Source organism: Odontesthes bonariensis, chromosome 7 (genome assembly GCF_027942865.1).
Source record: "Odontesthes bonariensis isolate fOdoBon6 chromosome 7, fOdoBon6.hap1, whole genome shotgun sequence".
NCBI lineage: Eukaryota > Metazoa > Chordata > Actinopteri > Atheriniformes > Atherinopsidae > Odontesthes > Odontesthes bonariensis.
The window spans coordinates 23,131,726-23,144,278 of record NC_134512.1 but is presented as its reverse complement, the minus strand read 5'-3'; the positions used below and the strand labels follow the sequence as shown (position 1 = coordinate 23,144,278).

The window sequence follows — 12,553 nt, the reverse complement described above, 5'->3', positions numbered from 1 at the left end:
ATTTAAATATGCAGGTCAGGGATTACATCCTGTCTATGAAGGGGGATTTACACAGTGCATTCCCATGCATAAATAGAGGTGCACACAAATTCACAGCCAAGCCTTCTCTGCGCTTTATCTCAGTAATGAACTTGTTACATGTACTCCTCTGCTGTCACATTTCGAAAAACTGAAGAGCCTTTTAAATCCAGAGAGCGCAAGGCTGTCGACTACCAGAGTGATTACACAACCTCAATCAAATGCGTCTCTTGCTGTCGGCGTCCGCTTTGGAGCACAGCGGAGAGGACTGATAGCGGAATATTGATACAGGCGAGGTTCTCTATGGCGCTGCTTTAAACAGTGAGTGAGGATGTCAGGTGCCTTGAGGGCACAGCTGATTGAGAGTGGAGATGGGATCAGAGCCAGCCACAGCTTAGCTGACAGGGGAAAGAAACTAACCCATAAGATGATACATTTAGAGGATGAATTCAACATGAGCACCTCACTGAGTTGATTGTGAAAGGAAAAACTTCACGGGTGGGGTATTGACAAAGAAAACGTCCCGTATGGCATCATTTCTTTTTAACTGTTGACAATAAGCTAGCCCTGATTAAAAAAAATAATAATAAATGAACTAAAACAAATGTTAGGCACTACTCCAAATTGCATCTTGGCACCTAATAAAATCCTTTTTACTGAATACTTTCCAAGATTGACTCTCAAAGACAAATGTAGTTTGTGTTCACATGACTTTGAGGTAAAATTTGTGTCCAAACACACTGGCCAAAATGTAAAAGCTCAAAATGTCTTTCAAGTTATTTTCTGTACATACAATGATTATGCAAGGCCTATGAGAGGAAATCCAGATTTTTATTTGCATTCAATTATGTTTGTTTGTTTTTTGTCCCCCTAACACATGGTACAATGATCACATGGTTGGATTGCATTTTGTCTCTGGCACAGTTTGGCCCTTTTCCGACATGGGGATTCAGTAGGTGCTGTTTATGTAGATGTTCTTCTTGGCTTCATTCAGACATATCCGTGAATGTGACAAGAGAGTGACGGCAAGGGTGCCATATCTGCAATTTGTCCAAGATTACCCCATTTTATCCAATGATTTTGAATATTAGTCCCGATGAAGTCAGAATTTTCTTAGGTGTCGTGTTGCTATTCATATTAGCCTTATTGGTACACTGTGTATAATATATGAATGGAAACAGCTGAAAAAAAAAACATTTTCCAAAATGTCTCGGCTTACTGAGCAATGGCTTCTAATTTCCCCGACTTTTATTGCACTTATGGTAACAGGACTAATTATCATTATGTCAAGAAAAATGCGGCTTGTCCTTTAACTTAAGCCGTGTGTGTTTGAGAAAGCAGATCACATGCCAAACTAAGAAAATTAAGACATACCAGTGTTTGTGGCTTTCTATTAATGTGACTCAAGCAGTGTAAATGTATGTCGTGCTGAAAGTGAGACGTTTCTGGGTCTGACCTTGTTTAAATCTGTTCTTAATGAGACATGACTCCTACCCATTTTGTTACCATGAGATTAAAGGATATGAGTGTATCTTTGGAAGAAGCTTCCTAATTTTGATCTGTTCTATAAAGTACCTTTTGAAAAGCAAAGTTCTAGCTTTTCTTTTCTTGATTGTCACACAATCATGAATTAGAAGGCTCCCAAAAAGACAGCGATGCCATCAGTCCAGATCGACCCGTTATATCTGCAACAAATATAGTGGATATAACATTCATAAGCTGTTTAAAAGGCTGAAGCTCAGGCTTTACTTTCAGTTTGGTCTGGCTTTGTTATTGTTCGAGATTCTGTTGCTAAAACACAACACAGCTTCCCAAGGCAGTATATTACCCATTTAAACACTGTAATAAAAAAATAAAAAGATAAAAAACATGTGCTTCCTGTACTGCTCCTCAAACACCAGCACTAAGACTGAAAAATTATTCTCTAGAGTCACAACAGTTAAGTAGGTTACTGCAGTTTCCTGGAAAAAAAAACCAACACAGCATATGTAATCTTCACCAGTCAATGATGAGAGCAGCAATGACAACATAAGACCAATGAAAGATCATCATCTTTACTTCCGCGACAAAGGAATTATTTGAATTAGGAAGCCAACGGAAAACTAAACAAATACTGATCTTATATGGCCTGCACCTTTTCTGGTTTGTTCCTGGTTTTGTCTTTTAAGCTCCAGTCGACATCGTCTTTGTCCTGATCGGGTCGCACAACCTAACAAAATCCTCCTCATATACTGAAGGTCTTAGGGCCTGAAACAACAAGAGTTGTTTTTTTTTTTCCCAGTGGAAAATTTGCATTTGCCCTGCATTTGACCAGCGTTGGATTTTACAACTTGACTCTAGCCAATTGATCTGACTGGCTGAAGTAAGCCCATGATTGTCACTGATAAACAGTTCATTCACCCAATCACCTGCTCAGTGTTGCTTGAAAGTGCATGGCCATTTAAAGAGAAAAAAAAAAAGTTCACACACAACACCCCTGATATTTCTGATAGCAGCAGGTAAAGACAATCTTGGCAAACAGCATCAGCTAGTTTACAAATACCTTGACTTATTAACTTGGTTAATTAGTTTTATGTACATCAGTTTTGTCTGACAGTTGACAACAACGGTTACAAAATAATCCTATACTGTGAAGAAAAAAAAACTGGGCATGTCTGTGGACAAAATCAGTCCCTTATTTGGGGTCATACATTTAATATTTTATCGCGATTAATCCACAGATTGTCCATAGTTAACTCGTGATTAATAACAAAATATATGTTTTACTACATCTTAATACGTTCTAAATGCACCTTAAATAGATATTTGTTAATACTCTGATCAACATGGTAGCAGACAAATATGCGTTCTTTATGCAAATGCATTTCATATTTACATTAACAACCCAAGACAAGTTGTCCTGATAAAAACTCTCCAGAACATTCTTCAACCAACAAGCAACAACAGAAGGGCACATTGGCCGGAATACAACACTTTTATCATGTGTAACATTCACACTTTAAGCAAATAATTTCACACGTTGTAACTGTGTCTAATCTTTCCGCAGGGGGAGTTGTCCAGGTGTCTCCGTTGCAAACTACTTAACGAGGTCTGAGTTTGGGGAGAGGGAGTGGGTCTAACCCAGCCGCGTGTTTTGCTGGCAAGTCATATTTAAGACTCGACATACTCAGGTGATAACTCAATTCACATTGACAGAAACGGCAGATAACTTTGGTCCTGTCGAGAGAATCATCTTGCAGGGTTTTGAAGAGGAACTCGCCATTCAAAAGATCCTTTTCTTTATCAATTTAGCAAGCCATCCTACAAGATTAGGCCAAATGTCTTCCGGATTTGAAACTACAGAGTGGACCAACGGTCATATTCATAGAACGTGTCCACGTTAATCTTGCGTCAAACAAAAAAAGAGTGGCGTTAAGATGTAATTCCGTTAACTTGTTTTTAACGCGTTCATTTTGACAGCCGCAATACATACAGTTCCAGTGAAAAGTTTGGAAACACCTTTACATACCTTTTAAATGAGTGGGTGTGTCCAAACTTTTCACTGGTAGTGTATATATTATATATTTTTACGCACACCCTAAAGATACATCCATCCAAAAAAAAATCTTCTGCTTGATCAAGGGAACCATGCAATATTATTGCGCAAACATCCACATTTGTGTCTCCTGTCAGTCAGAGAATCACACTCTCTCAAGCCCACGGAGTGGTCACAATTACTCTGACAGCATTTTTCAGACTTTTCTCGCTGAGTAAATCATCCACAACGGCTGCTTTCTCTCGTTCATCTCTGCAGTAAAGGCGTTGTTCAGTTTCATTGGCGGTGAAGCTCATTGCACAAGCCTTGGGAAACGTAAACTGGCACAATCAAACACTTGATTGCTGATTGATCCTCAATAACTGACAACAAGCCTGAGCGCAATGTCACAGCTGCAAACAGGCCTTTAAATAACACTCTGTGTCACATAGATCTTCTACATTCAGTGACACAATCTGATTATGTCAGCATGTTTGTCTAGTCCTTGAATATTGGAAGAATCAAAGCTTTTCTTGAAAAGCTTAAAGAATCTATTTTTTTTCCCATTAAGAGCTTAGCTGTAAATTAGAAAATGTGGTTAACATTTGGCAACTGTGACCTGTGGCTGCAATTTTGCCTCAGCGTCATTGCTAAGAAAACACATTATTTCATCTCAAAGCCACACAAAACAGTATGATTACTGGAGGCAAAGCAGAAACTATAGAGCTTTGGCATACCTTCGCTCTGTTTAGCAAATAAGTGATACCCCCACCCAAAAAAAAGCTGTATAATTTTCATGGTCAGTGTTATCTCTTGTATCTATTTTTTATGAATCATTATCAAAAGTATATCTGATAAGTTAGCAGGCCAACACTACAATTCTAACCTGAGATGACCTCCAGAGGAAAATAGAGTAGGTCAAAACAATGCCAAAGTCACTATCAAAGGCTTAGCAAGGCTTCACTGTGGGATTTATTAGAGTCACTTGACCCTGGTGGTTCCTTTTATTTCTCCCTTGCACTTCTTCCCTGTAGACCACATCAAGACTGCTATTTGCTGCCGTCCGTATCACATGCATTATGTCCCTCTATCTCTCGCTCAATGGCTGTCTCTCTGACAGCCAACCCCAATTCAGATGCCATCTCTTCGGGGCCCCTCTCTATCTAGCCACAGACAGAGAATAAAAGCCTTGGAAATCACATTACTCTGTCCGTATGGAGCCTCTATTGCATTAGGTCAGCGAACACTCAACTGTAATTCTGCTACTGTAGAGACAAAGAAAGTGAATTGAGCACACCCACCTGCACGGCTTGACAAATTGTTGCTCGTGGTCATTTTCCGAATGTTACTCTCACCGAGCAACATTTAGAAGAAATGGGAGGACATTTTATAGAGTTGGAAGATATATGACTTTGATAAAAACCCATAATCTCTGTACAAGAAAACCTTCGGCAGCGATAGAAACCCGGAATCAAAGGCAGACAGAGACAATGGAGCCTGACCTCTACCTGCTATGACCTTAATGGTATTATTGTGCTGTACTGGGGAAAAAGACATGGTCTGACTTCAAATCAGCGCTGTTTAGATCGTTGCTCTCTGTTGTTATCAGTGGAGAACAGACACCTTATGACACAGGTGCTCTCCCTTTTTATGCATCGTTTGGTATTGTTAAAGATCAAATAAATTTTAGATTGTAAACAAGAATAAGCAACCTCACATGTCCGTTAAAGAAGGCAATCCACAAATGTTTGTCTTTGTGTGGAAGAATTTTTCATTTGATGATATTCGCCTTTATACTATGAAATCTTACTTATCCCTGAGGACACGTGATAAAAGGGCTGGCCAGCATATTTTTATCGCACCAGTTTCAAAATTGTGAAGGACAAAAAGAAGTCTGAAGCTGTGTGCCGACATGGCTGCCTGCCCACTGTGTGTGCGTATGTGTGTGTGTGTACCTGCCAGCTTGTGTGGAACTGCCCAGCACTGTCTGTGCCCTGTATTTCTGGGTGTATGCTCCAGCATGTGCAGCTATGGCCATACAATGTGTGCACACAGCCGTGAGTCTGTCCAGTTGTTTTATCAGGCAGTGACAGAATGTCAACCACTGTGTGTGAGGTGGTAGACAGCCAAGACAAGATTGCCTGCTCTCCATTTTTCCTCGCAGTGATGGTTGCTGTCTCATGATTATACCACCGCTCTTTTTCTCCACACGAAAATACACTAATAGGGTAACAGCCAAGAAAAACAGCCTGGTTGTTCCTTTTCAAAAGAGGCATTTTTAATTTCCAATAGATTTTTTGGCCATTCCAAAGGTTTTTATGTCAAAATAAAGTTGCAAAGTAGCAAAAAAGTTATCATGAGGGGTTAATGGCGTGGGTCTGCGCAGATGCTGTATTGTAACATTATCTGGATCAAGCATCTTGATTTAAAAGATGTACTGCTTTTTATCCATTTCTTTTTTTTTGGAAAATTTAAGTTTTGAGTGATTGTCTGACAAAACCAATAAATTGTGCACATCTTTGAATAATCTTTTTTTTTTTTTGGGGGGGGTATTTTTGAGACTGTCCATGAGTTGGTTATTCATGCAGGCAATATTGACAATATTACATTCAGAGAATATTGATCTCTGATGTGTGATTGTGAGAGCAACTGCATGTCAAGCGTCAAAATGTCAAAAGTTAAGGGGACTGTGGCATCATACAAATAATGTATTTTAGTCCTAACCACGATGTTTTCTAAACCTAAGCAAGTTATGGTATTACCTCAACCCAACCAGGGAGTAAGAAACCTTTTATATTGTGTTTTTGTTGAATTTATTAAACCTAACCCTGAGGGAAGAACTCATCGCATGGTTCAAAGCTCTCACCAGCCTCTCCCTCCCCCTTAACAGAACTTTAGCTTGTTTAAACAAAACAAACAAACAAAAAAAACCCACTTGTGAATGATATTTGCTCTAATGTTGAAACAGTTATCGTATTTCCCTCCTTTCACCTGCAGGGGCTGTAGTTTAGAGGACGGCCCCCTGAGTCGTATTTAAGGATGTGAACAAACAACCAATTTGGTTGATTAGATTGAAAGACTTTTTGGTCTTTTTATTGAGGACACGACTGTCTGACAAGGGTATGATCAGAAAATGTTGTGAAAAACTATTTCACAAATTTGATGATTTGCCCTGTCTAAACTAGAGGTGTCAAATGTGATGTTTCGTGTGCCAGCAAATGTCTTACAGTCGCTAGGCCGCACAGTTGTCCTTGTTGTTTTTCTCCCTGTCTCTTCAAACATTTGACCTTACAACTGTTTCTGTGGCCACAAAGGCATGTAGGCTATGGGCAGGCTTTTAGCAAAGCGAGCTGGAAACCGATCCAGAGACCAGTCGGCTATTGTTCGCTGACTTAACTTCTGGGATCAGTCGCCATTTAGATCCAAATGAGGTCCAGCTGAAGCTAAAATGAAACTAAATCTTCAGGCAATAGCCATTTTGTTCCACCAACATATAACTTGATGCAACCGAAGCTGGCGCTCAAATAATTGTCAATACTGTCTACTGCAAATAGAAAGCAGAAAGCCTCTGGTACTAAAAATATCCTCCTTTGCCAATGGATTCATGTGCATGAATATGTTTAAAATGGCTGAAACTTAATAGAGTATATGGCTTTCAGCTACAACAAAGAGCTCAAAGAGCAATTTATAGGGTGTGTCATACTATTACTGCCTGGAGCATACATTTTCTCCCAAAAGATCCGTTAAGGTCTATGTTAATATGATTGCATCATATAGCTTTCACAGACCTGCCAGCTGCACAGTCTATGCAATGAGTTAATCCACTGGGGTAACCTATTCACCCCAGTGTTGGCTGTGTGATGTATTCTGTGATGCTCTTTGATCGTATGTCAGGTTAAAGTAGTCTGGCCCCTCTCCTTTGATCTGTCTCATTAACAAGGTATCTCCCTCTGCAGAACTGTTCCAAAGTCAGTGTTTCACTTTTTCACCATTTTATGTGACTTGAGGGCATGAAAATCCCAGGAGACCACCACTTTCAGGAATATTCAAACCAGCTCGTCATGGTTGAATCACTGAGATAGCTTTTTTTTTTTCATCATCTGATGTTTTGATTCGACCATGACTTGCACTCTCCCAACCTGGATCTGTGTCTTGCACTGCTCAGCCTCCAAACGATTGGCTGATAGAATAATTACACGAACAAGCAGGTGCACAGGTGGTCCTCGGTGAGAGTCAATATGGATGCCTCTCTGTGGAGGCATTGTGAGCGGCCTCTGAAATGATGAGGAGAGGAGCACAAGCACAGCTCATTCATTTCTGCCACAGTCATTTAGCCGCTCTCAAAAAGCTGTGACAGGGTGCAGCTGTAAACATGTTGCTGCTGAACACTCCTGAGACATGCAGTCAGGGAAGATAGCAGCTATCAGGCTCTTTCACAGAGGAAGCCCATGTGAATACACTTTGCAAGTTGAATGCATTGAAGAGGGCAGAATATACAGACCATTCCCTGGTGAAGAATTCTGCTGAAAAATGAAAGTGTAAACTGAATGATAGAATCCCTTAGATTCTGTAGCAAACAGCTGATTTTTTTCCATACAAAAAAGGAGCTATCCCTTTCAGTTGCCTCTGAAATGAGTGTTTCTCGTTTATTGTTTTGCACAGTTGAGCAATAAACCACCCTGTTGAATGCCTGTGATTATCAAACAAGGAACCTTTGATTAGACTTCCCTGTGCATGTCCCCGTGAAGGATACAGTTTATCATTAGGTAACATCGCCCCCTTGTGGAGATTTAAGGGATTTCCTAATAAACGGGAAATGTCCAGTGAGAAAACTCAACATTTAGTGGAGAGACAGTTTGGGCACCCCTGGTAACATATTCTGTCTCTGGAAATTAACAGCTTAGATGATCTCAAAACTGTATGAAGTTAAAGCGATAGTACTGTTTTCTTCTTTTTTCAAACAGAAGTATAGTATTTTATGGTAGAAGTATAATGGTTTTTGTTTAGTATATGGTTTAAGTGACAAAAAAGAAATGAGCGATAAGCAAAAGTTTCACTGCCAGAACCAGTTCTTTAAGCTAAAGTGACACCGTCTGTATTGATAAAAAGAGGGTGTCTTCTGCAGTAGAACAATTATCCCAAAAGCACCTCAGAATAACAGTCTCACAGTCCTCTAACCCAAACATCTTGGTGAATCTGTGATTGGACGTCAGAAGAGCACCAGAAGCAAGAATCTCACAGAACCAGAAGCCTTAAATAGGAAGAATGGATGAAAATCTTTCCAAACTGCTGGAAGCCTTTTCTTTTCTTCATTTGAAACTGAAAGATGTAGTGTTTGAAAAAGTAATACGTTATCTGTACTGTGTGTCTTTTGGAAATGCCATCATCATGAAGAGAAATTCAAACCAGAGAGGGCCCAAACTTTTATTCCATTTGAACAAATGTTGAAAAGATGCAAAACCTTGTAATTTCTATAATTTATTCTTTTTTTTTTGTTGTTGAAATAAACAGAAAGAAAGAGACAACAACAACAACAAAAAAAGGAAATCCACCAGCTTATTTCCTGTTCGTGTGGAGACTGAGTGATCTACACTGGGCTATTTTTGTAACGTGACATGAAACGTGAGATGGTATCAGTGAACACACTCACACACACACATGCTGGGGGAAAAGTGGCCGATGTAAAAATATATATTTAGCAGTCATTCTGTACTCTAACAACACACCAAAGAAAAGGCTTTCTGTCAGTTTTAAGGCTGGGATTTTCGTAGAATCTAAAGGGACTGGCTAATGAGGTCAACCAGCAGAGTTTTATTTTAGGGCTCTGGGTCCTCTGATTTTCCTCAGCAGCTGTCGCGACTGTGGACGTGTGTGTGTGGACTTTCCAGTACTTTTTTCAACGTACAAGTTTGTCTGGTAAGCCTACATCTCTACTCCTTATAGTATGGTATAGATTTCAGGTCATCAAAATTCACAACACTTCCTAATATGCTGAGCAGTGAGAGCAGACTGAGAGTTAAAAGCGAGAACAGAAAATATGAAATCTGCTGACTTTGTTTGTTATGCGATGACCAAAGAAACATTCATCTGCGTTTGCTGGCAAAGCCCATATTATATTTGATGATGACGATTTAATAGTCCAGATGTAGAAGATGTAGAACCTTGCACTACTTATTGGTTGGTTAGATTTGAATTATAAGACTATAATCATTGATGGAAAAAATGTGCCATTACAAGTGTTCTGAAGTACAAAGCCTTATGCAATCTTGAGTTTATTTTTTGCTTTTTAATTTGACCACATATCAGTGAACCGCTTCATTTTCACAGAAAGCCGCAATGACTCTCCAGTGGACGGCCGTGGCTTTCTTCCTATATGCAGAGATAGTCGTCAACCTCATCTTGTGTATACCCTTTATATCAGCACATAGGTACAGTTACACAAATCTGCACACAAACCCTGCACATGAAAGTCAATTTTGCCTGTGCAGCAGAGCCATTTCTAAATACATAATGTCCAGTCCAAATGCTATGAGTAAAGCTGAGAAAGAGGCAGTTCACACAAATGACCAGCAGAGTGCATCCATGTCTCTTTCTTGAATCTATGATGACAGTCATTCTCAAAGTGTGATTTGTTGCAGATGGCGTTCGGTTTTTAACTGGAGAATATGGAGCTGGTTATCCTCATACTGGAACAAATGCTTCTTTGCAATGATCATGGCCCTTATTGTTCTTTTTATTGGTAAGCAATCTGTTGGGAGTCAAGACATTCTTCAATGCGAGAGACAGCTGTGGAATCCTGAGTACTTGTCAACATGTTGTTCATCCAGTCATCTTTCTGTCCTTCTGCCAACCCTCAGATGCTGTCCGGGAGGTGCAGAAGTACTCGGGTCCTGAGCCCATGCAAGATGCTAAAGCAAACCCGAATTTGTACGATCACGTCTACATGAAGCTGTTCAGGGCCCAGAGGAACCTTTATATATGTGGCTTCTCTCTCTTTCTGTGGCTGTTAGTGTCATTTTATGCCATATTCACTCAGAATGGAGAATGGTTCTTGCATCCTATACCCTACCCTTACTTGCCTTGTCTTGTACTGTCTTTTGTTTCCTTCTGACTCACGTGTTTTGCTCTCCTGCAGTATCATGCGTCGGGTTGTCACCTTGCTGAACCAGGTTGCTGTCACCGTGGAAAACAGTGCGTGCCTTCAGGTGCAGATGGATAGCGCCTTTAAAGCAGCCAAAAAGCATCAGGAAGACAGCCAGATGCTCAAAGAAGTGAGAAGCAGAGGTCATGTCTATTTTCAACCAATAATGCAAAATGACTATTGTTAGTGGTTGTGGTCCATGCCCATGATTGTAGGTCTTAATCCACGCTGTGTTCCGTGTGTTTTTGTCGCTGTGACTTCTGATTTGTAAGTGTTCTTTTTTATGATGCGGAAATTATGAAGATTACTTAGTTATTAGGGAAAATCCTTTGTTCTCAGACTCTCCTGGAAGGGGAAAAATCCATGTCAGCAACAAAACAACAACTTAAGCTGGAGGCTGAAAAGCTGGCAGTCCAACTGAAGGCTGCCGAGGACGGTGAGGAATCACCACTTCATTCCAAACAACAATCCGTTGTGTTGTTGTTAAAGAACTGTTTATTTATGTTGATAAAAATCTGAAATAATGGGAGACCTCTAAACGTTAGAAGAACGTGCCCTACCGATTGCAAATGTGAGCTGTGGTACTCATGAAAGATCATATTAAAGGTGATTTTATTTCATAGAGAGTATTTAATATATTGTGGGTATTATTGGTCTGTACAGCTGTGCGAAAGTCTAATGCTGAGGTTGAAGCAATGAAGAGGCAGACCAAAGGTCTGGCACAGGAGTATGACAGACTGTTAAGAGAACACCATCAACTTCAGGTAAACATGTCACACTCAAATCACAGAAGATCCACTGCATACAAGACTTACTCCGTTTTTAATCCCGTGCTCAATCCACAGAATCTCCAGACTGCTGATGACAAAAAGGACCAGTAATCACTGGGATGTAGTGACGACTGCATTCATTTCTCGTGGTTACAAGAGAGAATAATTACCTAAGTGCATCTGCGTTTTTAATATAAGAACACTGGACACAGTTGTATTGTCTCATCAACTTTGATTCTTTTCAAGTTTGAGCTGTGGCACACTTTTAGAAATGTAAATGAATATAGAAACTGTAAGCTGAAATAAATTGGAGAATTTAGGCAAACAATATAGTTTAAAAGGTATGTCTTTTGATATTGTAATAACATTTTATGCTCTACAAATGAATTGAAAGATTTTTCAGGAGCTTTTTGCTGATCTTGATATCTAATAACAGCGGAGATATACAAAGACTAAGATTTCTTTACTCAAAGATTTATATTACTACACAATTTCATTCAGTACTACCACCGACATTTTGACTTGTCTCAACAGGAAACGCATTTGGGAAAGTAATCCTGCCTGAGCCATCTGTAAAAACTAGTATTATTTGCCTTTACCTGTTCAAATTTGGATACTTTCATGAACACATAGATTTTCTATTATCATTGCCCCAAAGAATAAAAGATGCAAATAAACATTTTTCCATTGCTTTTTTTCTCAGTGAAGACATCAAAGGGTCAACAACAGCTCAGTTCTACTAAAAATGCCCACAACATAGAACACTGAGCATTACTGAACATTACAAGGATCCTTTAGTAGGTTTATGTAAAGGAAATGCAGTTATTTGATGTGATGAAATACATGAATTATAACAAGCCAAAACATCTGCTATGAAAAGGGCTCTAACCAGTTTATATAGTTCCATGTTCTGCCTTCATTTGCAGTTTTATTGTAATTTAAAAGCTAATTCCCCGCTGCGACAACCATCAGTGTTTGTCAGTATAAATTATCAACGTTCGTCACACATGTATTTGACTTGTGATTTTGCAATGAAGTTCAGTTTATCAAAGGGATAGTTCGCCTCTTTTGACATGAAGCTGTATGACATCCCATACTAGCAATATCATT

At 39.5% G+C, this 12,553-nt stretch overlaps 1 protein-coding gene across 1 annotated transcript; it reads left to right on the top strand.

Moving 5' to 3' along the window:
- Window positions 1-9,168: 9,168 nt before the first annotated feature.
- LOC142384727 (B-cell receptor-associated protein 29-like) lies at window positions 9,169-12,513 on the top strand. The gene is made up of 8 exons (XM_075471026.1): window positions 9,169-9,448; window positions 9,860-9,960; window positions 10,171-10,271; window positions 10,390-10,537; window positions 10,668-10,803; window positions 11,013-11,109; window positions 11,337-11,437; window positions 11,519-12,513. Exons 2-8 carry the CDS (start codon window positions 9,869-9,871, stop codon window positions 11,552-11,554), a joined length of 711 nt encoding a protein of 236 aa, XP_075327141.1. The 5' UTR covers window positions 9,169-9,448; window positions 9,860-9,868; the 3' UTR covers window positions 11,555-12,513.
- Window positions 12,514-12,553: the final 40 nt, after the last annotated feature.

Coding starts and splice junctions, on each gene's coding strand:
- LOC142384727 (XM_075471026.1), top strand. CDS start 9,869: ATGACTCTCCAGTGGACGGCCGTGGCTTTCTTCCTATATGCAGAGATA. Junction 9,961..10,170: donor CCCTTTATATCAGCACATAG/GTACAGTTACAC, acceptor GATTTGTTGCAG/ATGGCGTTCGGTTTTTAACT. Junction 10,272..10,389: donor CCTTATTGTTCTTTTTATTG/GTAAGCAATCTG, acceptor GCCAACCCTCAG/ATGCTGTCCGGGAGGTGCAG.